At 47.7% G+C, this 22,266-nt stretch overlaps 1 protein-coding gene and 1 long non-coding RNA gene across 13 annotated transcripts in view; one reads left to right on the top strand and one right to left on the bottom strand.

Annotated features, from left to right (window-relative positions):
- LOC102502087 (uncharacterized) overlaps nucleotides 1–5,166 on the top strand; it is a 16,921-nt gene extending 11,755 nt beyond the window's left edge. Inside the window, exon 3 of the long non-coding RNA XR_334817.3 lies at nucleotides 4,755–5,166. This is a non-coding gene — a long non-coding RNA (uncharacterized LOC102502087). The remainder of the gene's footprint in view (nucleotides 1–4,754) is intronic.
- Nucleotides 1–22,266, bottom strand: part of GGTA1 (glycoprotein alpha-galactosyltransferase 1 (inactive)) — a 46,253-nt gene that overhangs the window by 19,691 nt on the left and 4,296 nt on the right. For 8 of the 12 annotated variants that reach the window (XM_027772637.1, XM_027772635.1, XM_006150483.2 and 5 more), the window contains 3 exons: nucleotides 10,532–10,620; nucleotides 4,365–4,400; nucleotides 1,000–1,062 (listed from right to left, as the gene is read on the bottom strand). In XM_027772637.1, coding sequence (XP_027628438.1) covers nucleotides 1,000–1,062; nucleotides 4,365–4,400; nucleotides 10,532–10,620 — 188 coding nt within the window. The remainder of the gene's footprint in view (nucleotides 1–999; nucleotides 1,063–4,364; nucleotides 4,401–10,531; nucleotides 10,621–22,266) is intronic. The other 4 variants (XM_027772638.1, XM_006150487.2, XM_027772634.1 and 1 more) reach the window with 1 other exon arrangement.

The following is a 22,266-nucleotide window of genomic DNA, read 5'->3' as shown; positions in this document are numbered from 1 at the left end:
GAAAGAGAGAAAGCAAGGAGGATGATCTACAGCAGCCGGACAGTGGGGGACTCTCCTGTGAAAACGTGTTCTGGGGCACAGAATTCAGGCACCCGGTGAACTGGCTGGAGAAAGGCCCATGACACTAAATGTTGACTCATAAAGACAGTCTCTTTTTTTTCTTTAAATATTTATTGCAATTGATGATTCCCGTATAATTACTATACATCTTTGTATATAAAGGCAGTCCTTTAATGAAAAGGTGTGATACATGCCTTTTCTCTAATATTTCCAAGTCAGTGCAGTTAGCAATTTAATGGTCCAGCGACCTCAGGTTATTTCAGAGGGCAGGAGAAACTTAATAGGAACATTTTAGTTTATGATCATCTTCCCTGAAATCTAAACTTCGGCTGCAGCCTCAATCCCAAGTCAACTGGGGGGGGAAAAAATCTTGGGCCAGGTCTATAGTCTTGTGGTTAAGGAAGGTGGATCCCATGTGACTGACCACAGTTTGAATCCTGGCCCTGGTGGCTTGGAAAACATGTGTGGCGTGTAGGTGTGCATGCCCAAGATTCCACAGGACGTCTCTTTGGCAACCCCAGGTACACTCTGGCAATTAAAAAAGCTTGGGGGGTGGGGAGGTGCTGGCCCCATAGCCTAGTGGTTGAGGGAGCCAGATCCCACATGGCCCACCAAGTGGTTCCAGTCCCGACCCTGGTGGCTTGGAAACCACACCACGCATATGTGTACATGTGGAGAGGATGGAGAGGTGAGGAAGAGACTGTGGCCACTGGGGGGAATCCTGTCTCTCTGTCCCTAGCAAGTGCAGGTGCCCTCTAGGAGACTGAAAAGGGGAAAAAGAAAAAGAAAAATGTTAAATGTCTTAGTCCCACTCACAAAATAGATTTCTCATATGATTTCAATGGCCAAGAAAGATGAGGACCAAGAAGGCCACAAGCATGAACACATTTCATCTGGAATGTCTACAGGCACTGGGTGAGTGGGAAGAGACACACTTACCCATTGTTAAACCAGCTGGGAAACCACCAGTCCTTCTGAGTCCTGTCACCAACTTCAGGGTTTCTAAGAAAAAAAAAAAAGATTAAAAATACTTTTAGAAAATGAAACAGTCCCCCCACCTGGGGATTTCCAATTTCTTTTTATGGCAGAGTCCCCTTTAAAAAAAAAAGTAAAATGGCCATTCATAAAACAGAAATAAGCGAAGCGCTCTGGCTGACAGAGGATGGAACTGAAACTCCCTCCATTCCTCTTTCCTCAGACAGCCCCCACCACACTCAGCTCATTCAGGGAGTCCCAGCAGGAGAGGCAATGAAGATGGGGTAGGGAAGGAGTAACATTAAGGTATCAACTCTGGCCCAGCCCCTTGGTTAAGGGAGCCAGGTCCACGTGCCGATCATGTATTTTGAATCCTAGCGCTGGCAGCTTAAGAGGCGTACTGGGCACGAGTGTCAATGCCCCAAATCTCAGCAGGCTGGAGAAGCAGAGGAGACGGGATTGCAGTCTGAGCGTACCCCATCAGGTGTTGCTTTCTCCCTCTCCCACCCCCTCCTTCTCTCTGTGTCTCTCTGGTGAGCACGGGTACTCGCTGGTAATTAAAAAACACACAGGTATAAATATAGACATGTATGTATGTCCTGATCTGCCACTTACTATCGTGTGACTGTAACAGGGCATTTTCCCTCTCAGCATTTTGAATTCCTCCTGAAAATCTGAAATCTGAAATACCCCAAAATCTGGAATTTTCTGAACATCAGCATGATGCCTCTACGGGAAAACTCCACACCTGACTTCATGTGATGGGTCACAGTCAAAATGCTACAATACAAAAATATCATATACAGGCCAGCCCATGGCCGAGTGGTTAAGGGAGCCAGATCCTTCATGGCCAACTGCAGTTGGAACCCTGGCCCCGGTGGCTTGTAAAATACACTGGGCATGAGTATGTGTGCACCCAAAATCCTGACAGGATGGAGAAGTGGAGGAAAAGGGATTGTGGCATGACTATTCCAATGGGGTGGGGTGGGGGTTTCTCTGTCTCTCCCCTTCCCTCTCTCTCTTCGTCTTTCAAATGAGCACATGCACCCTCTGGCAATTAAAAAATATATATATTGTATAAAATTACCTTTGGGCTATATGTATAAGATGTATACAAAATATAAATGAATTTGTTTAGATTTGGGTCCCATTCCCAAGATAGTTCATGTGATGGGAAATATTCTAACATCTGAAAAAACTTCAGAATGTGAAACATTTCTGGTCCCAAGCATTTCCGATAAGGGAGACTCAACCTGTAAAGTAATCAACCTCCTATGAAGGTAATTTTGAAGACTGAATAACATAACATATGTAAAAGAGCTTCATAACTTGCACATTACTGTAGCAAGTTATAGCCTTAATAAAAACTAGCACATTTCCAAGAATGATCTCTTTTGCTAAACTAGGGGGATTTGGGTTGTCCAAAGGTCGGCAGCAATGACAACCTTGGGAAACCTGAGGGTCACAGAACAGAAAGTTCAAGAAACCGTAATGAGAAGCCACTTGAGCCACCAGATTGAAAAATATTCTGCCCCTTCTCACCGTGAGAGTCTCTTCACGGCGAGAGCCTTCAGAGTAAAAGAGACAAGGAAGAAGCCAGGGGATACCGTGTCCTTGAGTTGGATAAATGAGGTGATCAGCCCCTTTGCAAACAGGCATAACAATATTAAGAAGCCTGTTTTAAAGGAAGTGTTGGAGATGGCCGATGACACAAAGGTGTAACTGATGGGAAAACAACCCGAGAATCAAACACAAAAGGGAACAGAAAGAGAAAACATTGATTTAGTCACTCGTGCATATCTTCACATGATCTTGGTCATCCCCAACAAAGATTATACCTTTATTTTCATTGTACAGTGGAGATCCTGGGTGAGTAGGTTTGAGCAAGTTGCCACGGTCCCACGTAAGCATGAAGCCAGGACTGAAGACTAGGGCATAAATTATAGTCAACCCTGAAGGATCTTTGCCCACAGAGTCAACCAACCATAGACTGAAAAAGGTCACTCTGGTGCATCAAATATGACGCAGTTTTAAAGTCTACAGTGGACTTATTTTTCTCATCCTTGTTCCCTAAACAATACAGTATAACAGCTATTTACATAGCACTCACATTGTATTAGGTTTCACGGTTTTCTTTCTTTCTTTTTTTTTTCACTAGAGGTCGAGTGTACTCACCAGAGACAAAGAGACATTAAGAGAAAGAGGACAAAGCACTCCTCCCCTACAAAGGGACCAACGACATCGCACTCCCTTCCCCTCCTTCTCTTTCTCTTTCAGAATTTGGGCATGTACCCACACACAGCTGGTGTGTTTCCCAAGCCACTGGGTCTTTTGGGTCGAACCATGGGGTCGACCCTATGGGATCCAGATGCCTTAACTACCAGGCTGTGGAGTCGGCCCTATATTAGGCATTGAAGTAACCTGGAGATGATTGAAAGCATGAGGGAGGAAGCGTGTAGGCTATGTGCAAATCTACGCCATTTATATGAGAGACTTACACATCCCCAGATACTGGTATTTTGTGGGAGATTGGGGGTCCTAACCAATCACCTGAGGGCACTAGGGAGGACGACTTATCGGAAATGAAGTTCATGGCCCATATAGGCAATAACGTATGACACTGCTCTGGGCGTCCTGGCCACCAAAGCCAAGGCAGGGACACGAAAGTTCGCATGGCTCTTGTACACACTAGTTCGTCAAGAGATTCAGACTTTCTCCTGGTTCTTATTCTCTGAGCAATTTCTTGCATGGGTCTTTGGATCACATATACCAGACAGAATAAAAGATAATATCTTCCTAGGTTCCTTTTTTCTCAACAAGACAGGAATGTTCCCCAAATGATACCACTTCAAAAGACCCTTGATGAGAACTGAAGGCAAAACACAAGCTATGGTTCTAATAAGGACAGGTATGATGGGCCAGAGAAATACGGTCCAGAGCCCCAGGCATCACGTGCTTCCCTCAGCTTTGGCTAGAGCACCACCCCCACTGTCCCATGAAGAGCGGGCTATAGGGGGTGCCAGAGCGCCAGTGGGAGACATCCAGTAGATAAGTAGAATCCAGGGCCAATCCCGTGGCCCAGTGATGGAGCCAGATTCTATGTGGCTGAACCTGTCCAACCCAGCTCCGGTGCCTTGAAAAACACACCACGGGCTGGTGCATGCATGCCCCCAGTCCTGAAGGGATAAAGAAACAGTGGAGAGAAATTGCAGTGTGACCACGCCCCAACAGGGGGTGCTTTTTCTTTCTCTCTCTGGTGAGCACACAAGTTGACTGGCAAATTGAAAAAAAAAAAAGAAAAATAGATAACTAGAATGCAAAGCACTTACTTTGAGTGATATATCCACAAGAAAGAGCCTTCTGGGCTAAAAGCAAACAAGAAATAAAATCATATCATGTTACTTTTAATTCTGAGAAAGGCTATTTCGTCCCCATTATCAATGATGCCCTGGGGTGAGCTAAGAGCCAGGGTTTGGGTTCCTCCCACATTTCTGCCTTCCTTAGGGACATAACCAGTGATAGCAGGAGACTGGGAATTTCAATTTGCAGTTGCTTCAGGACCTCAAGGGAAAGATAAAGAGGTCTCTAGAATCTCAAATTGTGGGTTAAAAAAAAAAAACAAAAAACACCAAATTGTGGTTGTTTTTTAAAAAGTAGACAGCCTGTTCTCCATTGCCCAGGGATAGCTTTACTGATGGGTCCTCTCCTGCTCCTCTCAGGGGCCTCTAGTGATGAAGAAGGCCCTGGAGGACGGAAACGCCATGGTCCAGCCATCTTCCACTCAGGATTTATATTCCTCCAGAAAATGAAGCACCAGCAGCAGAGCCGAACACCAAGTCCAGTTCAGAACCTTCCACAGGGCAGCTCCAATGGCATGGCTTTACCTAACGAGGCAGCGAGACAGTCCTAAAGCACCTACGAGGCTGGGCCAGGGAACTGCTGACTCTTCTAGTGGGTCCCCTGCTCAGGCATTCAATGAACACCAGCTGGGCATGTGTCACTGTTGGCCAAGACAGACACGGTCCTCATCCTAGTAGAGACGGCAGACCCTCTTCAGTGCCACATAGCTGCCCGACTTCATGCTCCAAGAAGCACAACAGAGGAGAAGCCCAGGCAGCACAAGAAGGGTTCCTGGAGGAGAGGCAGGTGTTTTAGCGAGTTCTGAAGGGCAGGAATTCCCCAGGAGAAGAGGAAGTAGAAGAGTATTCCCAACAGCCTGAAAGCTGTGCAAAGGCCCTGAGGTGGGAAGGAAGGAAGGAGCACCTACAAGGAAATGAAAGAGACAGCCAGAAACCAGATCTTGCTGGTCCTGCTAGGACTCTGGCCCTTCTAGAGTTTTGAGCAGGGGAGGGGCAGGAATTCATAAGCATTTGTAAAGGTCCCTGGAGAGTAGGCCCCAGGGAGAGAGGGAGTGGGTGGGGGAGACCAGTGAGGAGGTGCTGGCAGTGGTTTGGCAGCCAAGGATCAGGGCAGGAAGTGCACCAACCTGAGAGATCTGGGGGATAAAAGCCACAGGACTCGTGCTGGATAACTGCATTGTTCTGTGCAGGGAGGCCCTGCCTGAGGCAGAGAGCGCTCTGGTCTTGGGCTCGAGCATCTGTCCTAGCCCTGTGCCCAGCTCGCCCCAGCCACCTCATCTCTGAAGGTGTTTCTCTTCAAGTTAGAGAAACCAAAAAGAAAGAAAAAAAAAAATCATTTCACCTATTTGGTCTCCATTTTGTCACTTAACACACAGGGACCCGTGACTTGTATAGTGAGCTGTTGTCAGACACATTATCTTCCTGATAATGTAACCGTGAACATTAACACATTAACATATTTTTTAAGAGAGATTTTTGTTATGGGGAATGTGTACTCGCTGAAGAAACAGAGAAAGACAGAGAGGCAGAAAGTGAGAAATCACCCCCCCACGGGGGATGGCCATAGCACAGTCCCTTCTCTTCCATTCTCCTCTCAGGGTTTTGGGCACACATGTGTACACGCCTGGCGTGAGTTTTAAGCTGCTGGGTCTGGGACTCGAACCGGGGTCAGCTACGTGGGAATCCAGCAGCAATCATTATACCATCTGCTGGTCCAAACAGTTAACATTTTTGAAGCTCAGTGTCCTCATCTAGAAACTTGTCATAATACTCTCTTTTCTTTTCTTTTCTTTTCTTCTTTTCTTTTCTCTTTTTAGGTTTTTTGCCATAGGGCATGTGCGTTCGCAGGAGAGAGAAATAGGGGGACAGTGAGAGGGAAAGTGATAGCAATCCCTCCTCCTCCATTCTCCATGGATTTGGGTATGCACACACACGGGACCAGCATGAGTTTCAGGTCACCAGATCCAGGACTCGAACTGCAGTTGGCTATGTGGGAGTCCAGTGCCTTAACATGCCACCTGCTGGCCCCAGAATAATACCCACTTTGCAGGGTATTATAAAAGTGATAGGTACCATGCACCATTCCTGTTACACGTAAGTGCTCAACAGCTAGTAGCAACTGTCATCATAATTGCCATCACCATCATTATTACTTTCTTTTAAAGAATCATTCATTAAATTTTATTTATTTACTCATTTATTTATTTGTTTTGCGGGGGGAGAGGTTTTTGCTATAGGGCGCGTGGCTCGCCAGACAAAGACAGAGAGACAAAAAGCGAGAAATCACCTCCCAGGAGGGATGGTCACGCCGCAATCCCTTCTCCTCCATTCTCCTCTCGGGATCTTGGGCACACACGCACATGTGCCCGGCATGAATTTTAAGCCACCGGGTCCGGGACGCGAACCATGGTCGACTACGTGGGAGTCCAGCGACATAGCCATTACGCTAACTGCTGGTCCCTACTCATTTATTTTTTTAAAGAATTTTTTTTTTGTTTAATTTTATTCATTGTTATTATTTTATTTTTATTTTTTTGAAGTTGACCAGAGAAAGAACAGGAAAGTGAGAAAGCAAGCTGCCAGGTCTGGGACTCAAACCGTGGTCAGCCATGTGAGAGTCAAGCTGCCTGAACCACCACGCCACCTGCCAGCTCCTATTTACTTATTTATTTTTAATTTGACCAGAAAGAGACTGAGAGAGAGGGAAAGTGAGAAAGCAAGCCGTCAGGTCCAAGATTCAAAAATGTTTGGCCATGTGGGAGTCTAGCACCTTATCCATCATGCTGCCAGCCAGCCCCAATGTTATTTTCTTGAAATTTTAGAGGTTTCTGGGATCAGCAGATGGCATAAATCCTGAGAAGAGAATGGAGGAGAAGGGATTGCAGAATGGCCATCTCCTATTGAGGGTTATTGCTTGCTTTCTGTCTCTCTGGCAAGTGCACATGTCCTACAGCAAAAATCTCTCCAAAAAAAAAAAAAATTAGAGGTTTTCTCTCTCTAAAAGTGTCTCTCTGGCAAGTGCACATGTCCTACAGCAAAAATCTCTCCAAAAAAAAAAAAAAATTAGAGGTTTTCTCTAGCTCTAAAAGTCTAAGATGATTTTTTTCATCCAGTCATGAATTAAATGCTGTCCTGGATGACATTCTTTCTGGACGCTTTATTGACAGCAGTTCTCCTGCTTAGGATTTAGTCAGTATGTTCAGTTCAGTTATTTTTAAATCCTGGGCTCAGTGCTGCCCACCTGTCAAAGGTTAGTATCCTCGGCTCACTCAAGCCAGCACAGGGTCAGCTCATCAAGTAGCAAGAGATCTGGCCCCTTCAAAGCCTCTTACCAACATCTGGTGGGTTCACACAACAGAGAGGGATGTGGCCCAAGTCCAGGGGCCTTGAAGAGCAACCATGCAGACAGTACGTGCCTGGCACTGAAAAGTAACTCCTTTCTGAGGAGCCAGTGCCAGGATGTACACTTAACGCCCCTGTTTTAGTTTTGTAAACTACCCAAAACATGGATTCCCAACTCTGGCTACAATTCAAGGCACCAAAATTATCCAATCAAATGTTCCAGCTCAGAGCTTAAAGGTTATCCAAACAAGCATTCCAGCTCTGGGCAGGAGCCCCAGAGGACACTTTCTTCTGCCCGACTTTTCCAGCTACTGAAGCTCTTCCTTGTATTTGCCAACATCTCATCCTCTTTTGCCTGCTGGAGCAGATGACAACCATGACTCTTCCCGAGTAAATATTGGGTCCCCTCCCCCTATGACATACCCCAGTGCACTGGTATTTGGAGAGGGGGCCTTTGAGAGGTAGCCAGGCATAGATGAGGTCATGAGGGTGAACCTCCCCCTCCCATTATGGGATTAGCATCCTTCTGAAAAGGGGGGAGGGGAGAACATAGCTTACTCTCTCTCCGTCCTGTGTGGGTGGAGAAAGAAGGTGGCCATTGCAAGCCAGGGGAACAGTCCTCTCTGGGGAACCGAACTGGCCAGCACCTTGACCTAGGACCCCCCCAGCCTCTACTGCGAGCAACAGATTCCAGCTGTTTTAGTCACCCAGTTTATGGTAGTTGGTTGTAGGCCTAAGCTATAAAGTTACTGATGGTAATGATGGCTGTTAGCATTTATTAAGTGCTTGTTAAGGCCCAGACATTGTCCCAAGGGCTTTCTCCATGAGAAGGCATTTCATTCTCCCAATAGCACCGTGAGGCAGGTACTAGGGTCCCCCGTTTGCACGTTAGAGAAATGGAAGCACAAAGTGGCTGAGTATCTTGCCCAGGTCATAGAGGAGGTTAAGTGCTGCCACCAGGCAGCCTAGGCTGGAATCGGGCCAGAAGACTCCTTCAGCCCTCAGGTGCCTAAGGGAGCCCCCTTCTCTTCTTTGGATTAAATACTTCCGTTTCCTCAATTCAGAAAGACCTAGTCTCCACACTATAGCTAACTCACCTAAAGTTACAGGTTTTTTTGTTTTTGTTTTTAATTTTCCCAGAGGGTACATGCACTCACCAGAGAAACAAGGGAGACAAGGAGAAATCACCCCCAACGGGGCATCGTTTTATTGCGATCCCTTCTCCATTTCTCCATCCTGCCAGGATTAGGGTGTACACAGAGTGCCTGGCACATTTTGACGCCACGAGGGCCGGACTTGAACTGCACAGTTAGTCATGTGAGATCTAGCTCTCTTAACCACTAAGCCAATGAGACTGGTCCTATTCTTTTTTTTTTTTTTCCGAGAGGGTTTTTGCTATAGGGCCCGTGTGCTCGCCAGAAAGACAGAGAGAGACAGAGAGACAGAAAGCGAGAAATCACCCCCCAGGGGGGATGGCGACGCCGCAATCCCTTCTCCTCCATTCTCCTCTAGGGATCTTACGCACGCACGCACACGTTCTAGTGTGAGTTTAAGCCACCGGGTCCGGGACTCGAACCGCAGTTGACTACATGGGAGTCCAGGGACGTAGCCATTATGCTATCGGCTGGTCCCACATTATTATTCCTTTTTTGGTAGCCAATTTAGTCCTGCTGACTCATCAAATCTTAAAATTTAAGAATTGAAAGAGAGTCAAATATTAATCCAGGCCACTGTCTTGAATTTGGGGACCACTGAAATACTTCTCCATGAAAATATTATCATAGCAAGACAGCTTTACATGACTCATCGCACAGTGGGCTTTTCAATCCTGAAAGCGGAGCTTCACCAGGGTGTCTTGAGTCAGTTGCCATTGTTTTCTGTAGCTACTTGTGAAGACCCTCTGTCAGAAGACCCTCTGAGTAGACTCTCTCCAAGGCCTTTTAGTTCCCAAAAACAAAGGCAACTCATGTATTTGAGGTGAATTCACAGGTGACTTTTAAAACTCAGAAATGTTTAACTGACTTTTCTTTCCAGACTTAAAAAAAATTAAGAAAAAAAAAAAGGACCCAAAAGTTTTAGCCAGGCACAAATGAGTCACCAGTAATCCAGTGGGTATTTGCAGCAAAAGTCAACAACTCGAGCTGCTCCTTTAAACTCCACAAATATCTTAGGATTACAAAATTCAGGGTGGACACACCAATTGTTTAAAATAACATTTGGGGTTTAATTTGACTTTACTCTCTCTGGATCTAGCCTACCAATTTAAAAAAAAAAATCAAGATAATGTAAACAGCAGGAAGATAATTAATTAGCCAGAATTCATTTGGGAGATTAAACGATTTTTTAAAATTATTATTATTATTATTTTTTTAGATTTCTGCTGCAGTGCCAGTGCACTTGCCAGAGACAAAAAGAGACAGTGAGAGAGAAAGTGAGAAATCACACCTCGAGTGGATGGCCACATCACGATCCCTTCTCCTCTATTCTCCTTCCAGAATCCTGGGCACACATACACACTCCCAGTGTGAATTTCAAGCCACCAGGTCTAAGACTCAAACCAAAGTGGGCCATGTGGGAGTTCAGCGCCCAACCACTATGTCACCTGCTGGCCCCAAGATTTAATGATTTTTAAAGATGTTCAAGGCTAGGGAATTCAGAAAGAGTAAACTCCCTTAGTTTCAGTTTCGGTTCATTATCATTTTAATTCTTCCTGGTGACTTGTCTGATACTAGTACAAGAGAGTCTGAACAGTACTGCTACCAACATCATTTCATCTCGTCATGCTTCATAATTACCTGTTGATATATTCCCAAAACACAACCATCACAGTGGAGACAACCAGCATCGACAGAATGACTTTTCCTTTGACATTCATTATTTTTTCCTGGAAGAAAAAAAAAAAAGAAGGAAAAAAAAATAAACGAAATCTGTTTTTTAAAAAATGCTTCTGGGGATCAGTAGATGACATAGTGGTTACGTCATCGGACTCCCACGTAGTCAACTGCAGTTCAAATCCTGGACCTAGTGGCTTAAAGATCACACCCGGTATGTGTGTGTACATGCCTAAAATCCTGAGAGAATAGAGAAGGGGTTACGGCATGGCCATCTCCCCTGGGGGGTGATTTCTCGCTTTCTGTCTCTCTCTTTCTGTCTTGCTGGTGAGCACACACGCTCGATAGCAAAAATCTTCCAAAAATTATGTGTGTATATATATATATATATATATATACTCCTGCCCACCTTCTCCCTAAAAGGATAGCTCAATACATATTTAGCGCTGAGCAGTGTGTTCTGCCTTAAATTGCACAGGCCTGCAATGGCAAATTAGGCCAGTTCGACTGGCAGAGGCAGCTACCTGGCTGGGCAGGATGTAAAGGGCTACCCTGGGGCTTCAGGAAAAAGTGTCCGGATCAGACATGGATGTGAGAGAGTGAGGGAGGAGCTGTAAATGGTTCCCAGGGACTCCAGTGGCCTCTCGACTCAGATCACTCCCATTTTTTTTGCTTGTGGCTGTGGGGAGCCACAGCCTAGCTAGTCACAGCCTAGCACTGCTGCTCTTGATACACTGACTTCATGCCTGCCGCTCTGCAAAGCTGAACTACTTGGCAAGATTCCAGGTCCTCCAGGTTTGCATCCAGAGACCTCCTTGAATCCACCAGGCATGCGCATGCCCATAACCTAGGGCTGGATGAAGGGGGGAGGGGGATCCCAGTCAGAGGATCCCAGCGTGTGAAGACCCTGCTGAGGATGCTGTCTCAGTGTTTCTTTCTCTCCTCCTTCCTGTCTTCTTGCTCATAGAATAAACCTTAAAAAAAGAAGTCATGAGTTCTCACTTGAACATGCAAATTTTGGGGTGACTGCAAACCAGCTATGCCTCAAATATCATTGCCTTTGTTACAATTTCCCACATCCCACCCCACCACAATCACCAGCCAACAGCCCCTTCTCTCCTTGGGTTTCCCCATTATTTTATTCCTGTGCTAGACACATTGTTCTGGAGGTGACTCAGTGGTAATGTCCACATGTCTTTCTTTCCGCCTGGACCAGTTAGTCTCCAAGCTTCTGGAGGGCAGAGGTGTGTTTCATATCACCTTGGTCTCTAGAACCCTGCAGACACGGCCCTCAATAAATAGTTAGTAAATGAATGAAATAACACTGAAATTTTGGCCCTTCTGGGGACAGTTTATTTTCCAGTACAGTTCTTAGATGATTCCAGTCTCAGATCTCTCGTGTTACATCACTCTTATTACAAAATCCAATTAAAGAAGAGGAAGAACCGGCTTTCAGCCTCGACACTCCTTCCTGATTAGAAGTTCCACTTGGAAACAGAAAAAGCCAGAATAAATTCAATGTCATAACCTAACCTCAGTTTTCTTTCTCTTTTAAAAATTTTTTGCCAGAGGGCATGTATGCTCGCTAGAGAGAGACAAAGAGACAGAAAGAGAGAGGGAGAGAGAGAAAGCCCTCCACACGCACATGGGGTATGGTCACAATGCAATCTCTTCTCCCTCATTTCTCCTTCCTTTTGGGATTTGGGCTGGTATGCCATACGTACATGTCTGGTGTGTTTTTTCTTTTTTTTTTTTTTTTAATTGAGAGATTTTTGCTATTGGGCATGTGTGCTCGCCAGACAGACAGAGAGAGACATAGAGACAGAAAGCGAGAAATCACCCCCCAGAGGGGATGGTCACGCCGCAATCCCTTCTCCTCCATTCTCCTCTCGGGATCTTGGGCACGCACGCACACGTGCCTGGCGTGAGTTTTAAGTCACCGGGTCTGGGACGCGAACCGTGGTCGACTACGCGGGAGTCCAGTGACATAGCCATTACACTAACTGCTGGTTCGCTTTGGTGTGTTTTTCAATCCACCAGGTCCAAGACTCAAACCAAGAGGCTGGCCATATGGGATCTGGCTGCCTTAATCACCAGGCCACAGAGCCACATAGGCTAACTTTCAGTAAGCCTATGATGGGTGGTATTCCCAAGTACTCCACCACCCAGAGATGAGCCTGTTGGACTACACGTAACCAACCTCAGCCTCAGGGTTCCTTCCTTTACATATCACGTCAGCTGGAAACCAGAGCTCATGCAAAAATGTAAAAATGCAGATGGCTGCATGCAATTCAACCCCACTACCGAAAAAATCTATTTGCAGTCTGTGTCAATGACACTAGCATTGAGTATAGAAAACTGAAGGTTTGGGACCAGCAGTTAGCGTAATGGCTATGTCGCTGGACTCCCACGTAGTTGACCGCGGTTTGCGTCCCGGATCTGGTGGCTTAAACTCACGCCGGATGCATGTGCATGCCCAAGATCCCGAGAGGAGAATGGAGGAGAAGGGATTGCGGCGTGGCCATCCCCCCGGGGGGTGATTTCTTGCTTTCTATCTCTCTGTCTCTGTCTGTCTGTCTGGCGAGCACATACACCCTATAGCAAAAACAAAAAAATTTAAAAAAAGGTTTAGGACCAGCTGGAGGCATGGTAATTAAGGCAGTTGGATCCACATGACTGACAGCGTGGTTTGAGTCCTGGTCACCAGGTATATGTGCATCCTGCCCCAAATCCTGAGAGAATGGAGAAGGGATTGAGGCATAGCCATCACCCACCGCTGGACCATGCGTACTCACTTTCCCTCTCTTTCTCTCTCTGATTGTCTCTGACAAGCACAGGCATACACCCTCTAGCAAATTAAAAAAAAAAAAAAAAGTAGTAGTCAGGATTTGGGAGCACACAGCTCTCCATCTGAGGCCACCTCTCAGCATGGATGTCATTCCCTCAGAAAAGCGTGGATGGTGGTAAGACCAGGCACTGGATTCAACTGGGATTTGAGTCCCAATTTCACATAGGAAACTGGGTCACCCTGAGCCATGGTGGCTCCTAGGGTAGTCACCTACAAGTCCAAAATACTCTGAAACCCAAACACCTTTTTGTAATTCAGATGGCAGCAAGGCCTTAACTGACATGAGGCCATTTATAATCTATCCCACTGAGTGAGACTGCTTAAACATGTCTTTGCATAAATATCGATGTATCTTATTATATGGGGCTGTGGCACTGGAAATGCTGTATCACACACGATATATAATCCACATCCCCCGAATTCCGAATTCTTGATATCTGGCCCCAGGGTTTCAGATAAAGGATCATAGCTTCTACCGGATCACATTAAATTGATCCCCTTGTCTTTAAAGTGGGGATGAAAGTGGTGATTACAAGAGATAATGTCGATAAAATACTTTGGCTCAGTCTGGTGACTCAGTTGGTAGCAAAGTGAACCTCAGTGCAGGTTCAGGTCCCTGGGCCGGCCTGAAAACATGCTGGGCCTGTGCATACATGCCCCAGGATCTTAATGAACCGGAGGGCCAGGGAAAGGGCACTGCAGCATGGCGAGACTGTTGAGGTTGCTCCTCTCTCTCTCTGTCTCTCACATGTATATGCATGTGCACACACGCCCAGCACACGGACTGTGGATAAACTTTAAATATCATGAGTAAAATAAATAAAGTTAAAATGAAAAAAACTTAAGACCAGCAGATGGCGTAGTGATTATGTCGCTGAACTCCCACATGGCTGACCATGGTTCAAGTCCCGGACCTGGTGGCTTGAAATTCACGCCAGGCACGTGTGCATGCATGCTCAAGATCCCAGGAGGAAAATGGAGTAGGGATTGCAGCATGGCCATCACCTGGGGGAGTGATTGCTCACTTTCTCTCTCCCTGTCTCTGTCTCTCTCTCTATCTGGGAAGCACACAAACCCTAAGGCCAAGACCTCTAAAAGAAACACCAAAAATAAAATCTTAACACTGAGACTGGTAAGAGTACAAATGCCAAACAAACAAACAAACTAGTTCTAGGCTAGTCCATGGCTTGATGGATTCCACATGACCAACCATGCGGTTTAAATCTCAGACCTAACAGCTTGAGAAACACACCAGGCACATGTGCGTGTTGTGAAAGAAGGAAGAGATGGGGGAGAAAGGATTGCAGCATGACCATGACAGCATCTCATGGCAGTGGGGGTGAGGGCGTCTCTCTCTCTCTCGCTCTCTCGCTCTCTCCTTTCTCTGTGTGTCAGGCCAGTGAATGCACACACCTCTGGCAAATTAAAACAAAAACAAACAAAAAACTAGCTCTTGTTACTGGTAACCATAAAATGGGCTGTTGGGAGGACCCAATGGGACTGGGTGTGCTGGTACTTAGCAAACCATCAAAACCTTGGAAGGAAAGGCACTGAGGGTTGTGGAAGAACTTGTTATCCGATGAAGTGCAAATAGATGCAAATGAGGGACTCTCAAGGTTGGCCAGCTGTTCTATGCCACAGCCCGATGAAGAGCTCCTCAGCAGTGGGATCTGACTTCGATCTCCTCTGATCTGATCGAGCCCCAGGAAAGGTACCACACACCCCCCACGCCTGCTGCTGAGGATGTAACAGCCACAGGCTAACTGCAAGCCCCAAGCTTTACCCATCCCACCTGCTGAGAATCAAATGCAAATCTCTCCCCACTGTAAGTGACGTTAAGTGGAGAAATGTGAAAACTTTCAGGGCTGAGACCCTTGGCACTCAGAAGAGGGACAGCTGAAATCAAATGCACCGCCTACTCCCCACCCGCTCTGCAAGTTTATGTGATTTTTTTTTTAAAACTTCAGACATTAGCATCAGAGGCAACTCTTTAACACCTGTTTTTTTCCTGGACTCCCGTAGATGGCTTGAAACCGCTTACGTTTTTGCTACGGTCAACCATCACTCTCATTCAAAGCTGACTCCTGCAGCTGTCGAAATCAGTCAGTTTGCCTCCGTTAGCAAAGCACTAGAACCAGGCACGGTCGGTAGTTCTAAAATCTGAAGTTTAAGTTTCTCAGGAAGGAAGGAGTGGCAGGGCAGCCAATGAGTCTCTTCTTTTTCTAGACAAAAATGTAGCATCAGGCAGCCAACACGGCCTAAATGTTCTCTTACATGGTTTATCTGACAATTTTCAAGCTGTATAGATCGGAGGATTTGATACCACCAGGTAAGAAACGTTTGCTGCCAAATTCCCATTCCGAGGGTAGAGCAAAGATGTGAGGACTTGCCACCCGGCTCAGTGAGGGTCTAGGACTCTGATGTCTCTGAGCCTCCCCCCTCCCCCCCCCCGCACCCCCGACTCAGCAGGCCCAGGTTCCACAGCCATGAAGGTCCGGAGCCCCCATGCCATCTCCCAGGCCCTGTGACTTACCATTCTTGGAATTCTCTGACTCCAGCCAATGACCTCTGCAGGGCTGCCCCAGAGCCACTCCCAGACTCAGTCTCCTAGAACTCAGCCCCTGCACCGGTTCCCAGATGAAACCACTGGCACCCTCCCCGGTCTAGGAACCTGTGCTAAAAATGTAGAGGCATTTCGCAAGGCATGGTCACGTTGGAAAGCCTGTCATTTCTCTACCTTCCTGGCTCCACCCTGGCCCTCCTCCTTTCCCACATCTGTTTCCCCGGAGTGTCAGACAGGCTTTTCCACGTGGCCCATAAATTGACCCTCCCTGCCTACCTCCAAGCTGCCTCTCGCACGACACATAAGGCCAGGTGAAGAAATTCCTTCCATAAGAATTCTTCTCCGAGAGGGACTCTAGGGGATCCCGTTTTCTGCTTCTCAAATCAGGCGAAAAGGTGAAAGCCTCAGGGGAATGGCCTCCACTCGGGTCCCTGGAAAAGCCATTTATCGTCCTGGAGAGCAGGAGCCTGCAGGATGAAGGCAAGCCTTCCCAGCGAGTTCCTCCTTCCCTTGGGCTAAAGGCTTTTCCGTGCTTGATCCCTCCACCATGCCCCTGGGGTGGGGAGGAGCTCCTCCCTGCCCCCAATCTGCCCGGCGCTGCACAGAGCCTGAGCCTTTTATCACTTTGGGGCTACGGTGAGGCGTGCACATGGGCACGGTAGTGTACCCCGTGCACCCCGAGTGTTTCTGAGTAAACAAAGGAGGAAGGAGGGTTCCGAGGAGCTCCAGTCCTGCCCTCGCAGATGCGTCAACACCCATGCAACCAGGCCACTGCACCGGCAGCTCTGGGACCAGGACATTTCAGCAAAGCCCACCATAGAGAGCTCCGTCCGATAGGAGGCGGAGACCCATGGGATCGACGTCAGGTGGTGACGAAGGAAAGGAGCCAGCTGGGTGTTAAGACTATAGACAAGACTCTAGTTTAGTCCTCCGTGACAGAGGAGTGTTTAGATTCAGCATTCCTGTAGAAGTTGAACTAGTGCTGACTCTTAAGTCAGCAGGGTCCTAGTGCTCCCTGTGGGCAAGTGACTAACTCTCAGAGCCTCAGTTTACAAGCACGAAATGGAGATTCAAATGCCCCTCATGACCTTGAAAGGACAAGAGACTATGTCAATGAAATCCTTCACAAAAGGCAGCTATAATAATGATTTTTAAAAATTATTGAATTTTATTGATTGTTATTTTTTAATTTGCTATGGGGCCTGTGTGCTCACCAGAAAGACAGAATGAGAAAGCAAGTCACCAGATCGGGAACTCGGACTGCAAGTGGGAGTCCAGCGCCACCTGCCAGCCCCATGAGGGTGCTTTTTAAGGGGAGAGATTCTGAAATGCCTGCCTCAGAGCTTGGTCCTGAAAGCAGGGCTGTGAATTCGCTAGAGAGAGGAATCGCAGTCCCCCAGGGCAGTGCTGCACAGAATAGTAGGGGCCAGCCCACCAACCCCTGCTGGACTCTGCCCCATCCGTGGGCAAGGAATCTGGCAGCCTGACCAGCCCAGCTACTCACCACCTTTGTCCCATATGGGGCCTGCGGCTAACACTGGCCAGGAAGGGAAGCTGAGGCCCTTCCTTGTAGCAGACCTGCAGGTCACCCAGCACCAACACAGAAGCTTGCTTTTCCCTGCCCCCAATCTGCCCGGCGCTGCACAGAGCCTGAGCCTTTTATCACTTTGGGGCTACGGTGAGGCGTGCACATGGGCACGGTAGTGTACCCCGTGCACCCCGAGTGTTTCTGAGTAAACAAAGGAGGAAGGAGGGTTCCGAGGAGCTCCAGTCCTGCCCTCGCAGATGCGTCAACACCCATGCAACCAGGCCACTGCACCGGCAGCTCTGGGACCAGGACATTTCAGCAAAGCCCACCATAGAGAGCTCCGTCCGATAGGAGGCGGAGACCCATGGGATCGACGTCAGGTGGTGACGAAGGAAAGGAGCCAGCTGGGTGTTAAGACTATAGACAAGACTCTAGTTTAGTCCTCCGTGACAGAGGAGTGTTTAGATTCAGCATTCCTGTAGAAGTTGAACTAGTGCTGACTCTTAAGTCAGCAGGGTCCTAGTGCTCCCTGTGGGCAAGTGACTAACTCTCAGAGCCTCAGTTTACAAGCACGAAATGGAGATTCAAATGCCCCTCATGACCTTGAAAGGACAAGAGACTATGTCAATGAAATCCTTCACAAAAGGCAGCTATAATAATGATTTTTAAAAATTATTGAATTTTATTGATTGTTATTTTTTAATTTGCTATAGGGCCTAGGTGCTCACCAGAAAGACAGAATGAGAAAGCAAGTCACCAGATCGGGAACTCGGACTGCAAGTGGGAGTCCAGCGCCACCTGCCAGCCCCATGAGGGTGCTTTTTAAGGGGAGAGATTCTGAAATGCCTGCCTCAGAGCTTGGTCCTGAAAGCAGGGCTGTGAATTCGCTAGAGAGAGGAATCGCAGTCCCCCAGGGCAGTGCTGCACAGAATAGTAGGGGCCAGCCCACCAACCCCTGCTGGACTCTGCCCCATCCGTGGGCAAGGAATCTGGCAGCCTGACCAGCCCAGCTACTCACCACCTTTGTCCCATATGGGGCCTGCGGCTAACACTGGCCAGGAAGGGAAGCTGAGGCCCTTCCTTGCAGCAGACCTGCAGGTCACCCAGCACCAACACAGAAGCTTGCTTTCTTTAAGTTTTTTTTTATTTATTTATTCATTCCATGTGAGAGACAATGAGAGACAGCACCTCCAGCAGGGTCTTCATGCCGCAGTCCACCCCCAGCCTCAGCCAGCCTGGGTCACAGACACGCACATCTCCCAGAGTGGACAGGGAATGCTTAGGACTTGAACCCAAGACCTGCCCAAGTGGGCCAGATGAGTGGCACAGCAGTAACACAACCATCTGTCCCCAAAGAGTTGACTTTCTAGACATGATTTCTCTGGCTTCAGCCCCCTCATCCAAGAAATAAGTTCTCTGGACTTTCCACACCAGGCTTCCCTGGTCGACTGAGGACACGGATGAGAAATCAATGATGGGGGACCAGCAGTTAGCATAACGGCTACGTCGCTGGACTCCCACATAGTCGACTGCAGTTCGAGTCCCGGACCCGGTGGCTTAAACTCACGCCGGGTGCGTGTGCATGCGTGCCCAAGATCCCGAGAGGAGAATGGAGAAGGGATTGCGGCGTGGCCATCCCTCCTGAGGGGTGATTTCTCACTTTCTGGCTCTCTGTCTCTCTCTGTCTGTCTGGCGAGCGCACGCGCCCTATAGCGAAAACCTCTCCAAAAAAAAAAAAAAATGAAATCAACGGTGGAGCTAGAAAGCTTGTTTTTCAAGGGTGCCATTCGCCTAGCCACACGCAGCTCATCCAGTGGCCCATGTGGATTCCTTCCCGTGACGATCGGATGATAATAGTATTATGACACTAGGCATCTTCGAAAGTTCCCAGATAATACACATGTTAAACTCTCACACTTTGATTCCTATGGATAAGGCAAAATCAGACGCATTAGGCTTTTGTCTGAGCTGGTTGCTAGGTTACAGCCAATCACAGCAGCTAGGCTTCAGTCAATCACAGGCATCCGCCTTTTAAACCATGTTAATACAGAGAAACCTCAGAAAGTAACCAGTGATTTCTTTCTCTTTTTTTTCTTTTTTTGAGAGGTTTTTCGCTATAGGGCGCGTGCATTCGCCAGACAGACAGAGACATAGAGACAGAAAGCGAGAAATCACCCCCCAGGGGGGATGGTCGCGCCGCAATCCCTTCTCCTCCATTCTCCTCTCGGGATTTGGGCACGCACGCACACGCGCCCGGCGCCAGTGATTTCTTTACTTCACTCCCCCACTTACGAGTTTGTATGACTCTTTCCTGTTCTACTGACTTAAATGCCGAGTTGACCACGAGGTTGGCCAGAGTTGTCCGGAAGTCTGGGGACAACTGCCCAGTTTAACTCACGTTAAGATTTTCTCTATTAAGACTCTTCTCTATGATATTGGCTGGTTTCGTTTTCTTTTAACACACATTATGGAAACCTGCATAGATAGCAACACTTTCTTTTTGCACCAAAATCAATTCATACTTGAAGTCCCTCTTCCCCAAGTGTTCGGAGTCCCCTCAGATGGCTTTTGGTTTTAGCCCATCATCCTACTTCATAACTATGTGGCCTTTTGTCCTTGGTTCCTGAGGCTCCCCGAGGCAGGCCATAGAAACCAGAATTTCTTTTCCCCAAGGCGGGTCATAGAAATGTAAAATATACTCCCATCTTCCCTTGCCATTCCGTCTCAGAGCTGGCCATAAAAAAAGAAAGAAAAGCTCCAAACTACCTTGTCTGATGTTAGGTCATAGACCCCCATTCTGAGGCAGGAGTTAGACCCCATTTACAGGCAGATAGGGCAAGGGGGTCCCTCCCCCCAAGAAAACCGCTGTGCTGTGTGACTCCTGACGGTTCCTACCCTCTCCCAGCCGCCCTTTCATTTGCCCTTAGACATGCAGATGTTCTTAAAGAATTCATGGCCCTCTACAATAGGCCTCCAGTGGACTAGGCACCGAATTCTTCTACCCTTAGACATGCAGATGCCCCTGATAATGGGATTTAATTAGAAAAAGACCAAAAGGCCTGGACAGACAGAATCCACGCCACACAGACAATGTAAAACATTTCAGTCACCCAAATGGGGCAAAGCACTTTCACTTTCTGATGGGTGGGACCCTACCAGTTGAGATATAAACCTGGAATCCAAACCACCACCACAGGCAACCCATTTCGGAACCCCTCCCTTCTTCCTAGGACCTCTGATCTTTCTTCTACCTCCTTTGGTAAACTCTCTGCTTTCAACACCTCTTCCGTGTCCATGTTTCCAGTTCTTCCTGCGCGTGAGACAAGAACCCATATCCCGCTGCAGGTGCTGGGCCTGATCATCCCTGCGCCTCTGAGTTCCTGTGTCAATTTCAGAGGGTCCTGCCCCTTGCCCAGGAGGAAGGAAGGCTGCACAGAGGAGCTGAAAGAATCTGAACAGACAGGCCTCGCCGTCTCTGCCTACTAGCATTAGATAATGCCTTTCCTCTAATCACATGTCTGCACAGCTGTCTGTCCTCCAATCATGCCTATGCGACAAAGTCTCATAAAAAGTCCAAAAGCACAGGGTTTGGAGAGCTTCCAGATTGCCGAACATGCAGAGGTCCCTAGAGGGTAACGTGTCCAGAGGAGTCGTGGAAGTTCCATGCCCCTTTCCCACGTCTTAGCCTCTCCATCTGCCATGGTTTCAATGTGTCTCTGAAAATTCTTACGCTAAGAGTTGGTGAGCCACGATTAGCTGTGGTGGCCAGTGGAAACACAGCGTCCTGCAATGCTGAGGCCACACGGGATGGTCCCAGGCTTGCCTCCATAGGCCTCCCTAGACACACCAGGCAAATGAACAAGTTTATGACACAGGCCAGGGGTGGACTGTGGCATGAAGACCCTATTGGGTGTGGACAACCCCCGACCCCCAGTGAAAGAGATAAATAAGCTTTAAAAACTTTTTTTTAGAGAATCAGCCATGGCCTGGTAGTTAAGTGAACTGGATTCTACTTGGTAGACTGCAATTTGAGTCCTGGACCGAGGGGCTTAAAAAACACACCAGGTCACCAGGTACCTGTGCATGCATGCCCAAGGGATTGTGACAGTGTGACAGAACCATACCCCACGCTGGGTGCTTTCTCATTCTGTTTGTCTCTGAGCCCTCTGGCAAAATGTAAAAAAAAAAAAAAAAAAAAAAAACCGAAGGCGGGCGAACCATTGTGAAGGTATAAGAGGGCGGGGAACTCAATTTGACTGCGGGATTAAGGGGTGGAGGTGATTAGATTGGATACTGTTCCCGGTGTGGGGGTGTGGGCCCTCCAGCTGAGTACCGGTTGGTTTATACAGAGCGGGAATGAGACCAGAGCAGAGGCCGACACAGGCTCTGCTCCCTACTTGGTCCCCACACCACAGATACCAGGTGTCCTTGCTCTGCCTTGTCACTCTGCCAACAAGAAGGCCCCCACCAGACACAGCCTCTGCACCTCCAAACCCCGAGGTGAATAAACCTCTTTTCTCCTTCCGATTACGAAGACTCAGGTATTTCTGTTATTAGCAACAGGATGGACTAGCACATACTCTTCATTTGTGCCCTCTGTGGACAGAAGTCTGACTACTTTTCCTATTTTTCCAAAATCTTTTCAAAAGGGGACTGGGGAAGTCATGCCCACAAACATTAATAGACCATTTACTTTCTATTAACAGGATTCTTCCTACCTCCTGCCCCTGGCATAGTATCTTTGAGATGTATATTTCAAC

Source organism: Tupaia chinensis, unplaced genomic scaffold, assembly GCF_000334495.1.
Source record: "Tupaia chinensis unplaced genomic scaffold, TupChi_1.0 Scaffold000289_1, whole genome shotgun sequence".
NCBI lineage: Eukaryota > Metazoa > Chordata > Mammalia > Scandentia > Tupaiidae > Tupaia > Tupaia belangeri.
The sequence above is the reverse complement of the archived record's forward strand: the minus strand, read 5'-3'. Positions and strand labels throughout refer to the sequence as shown.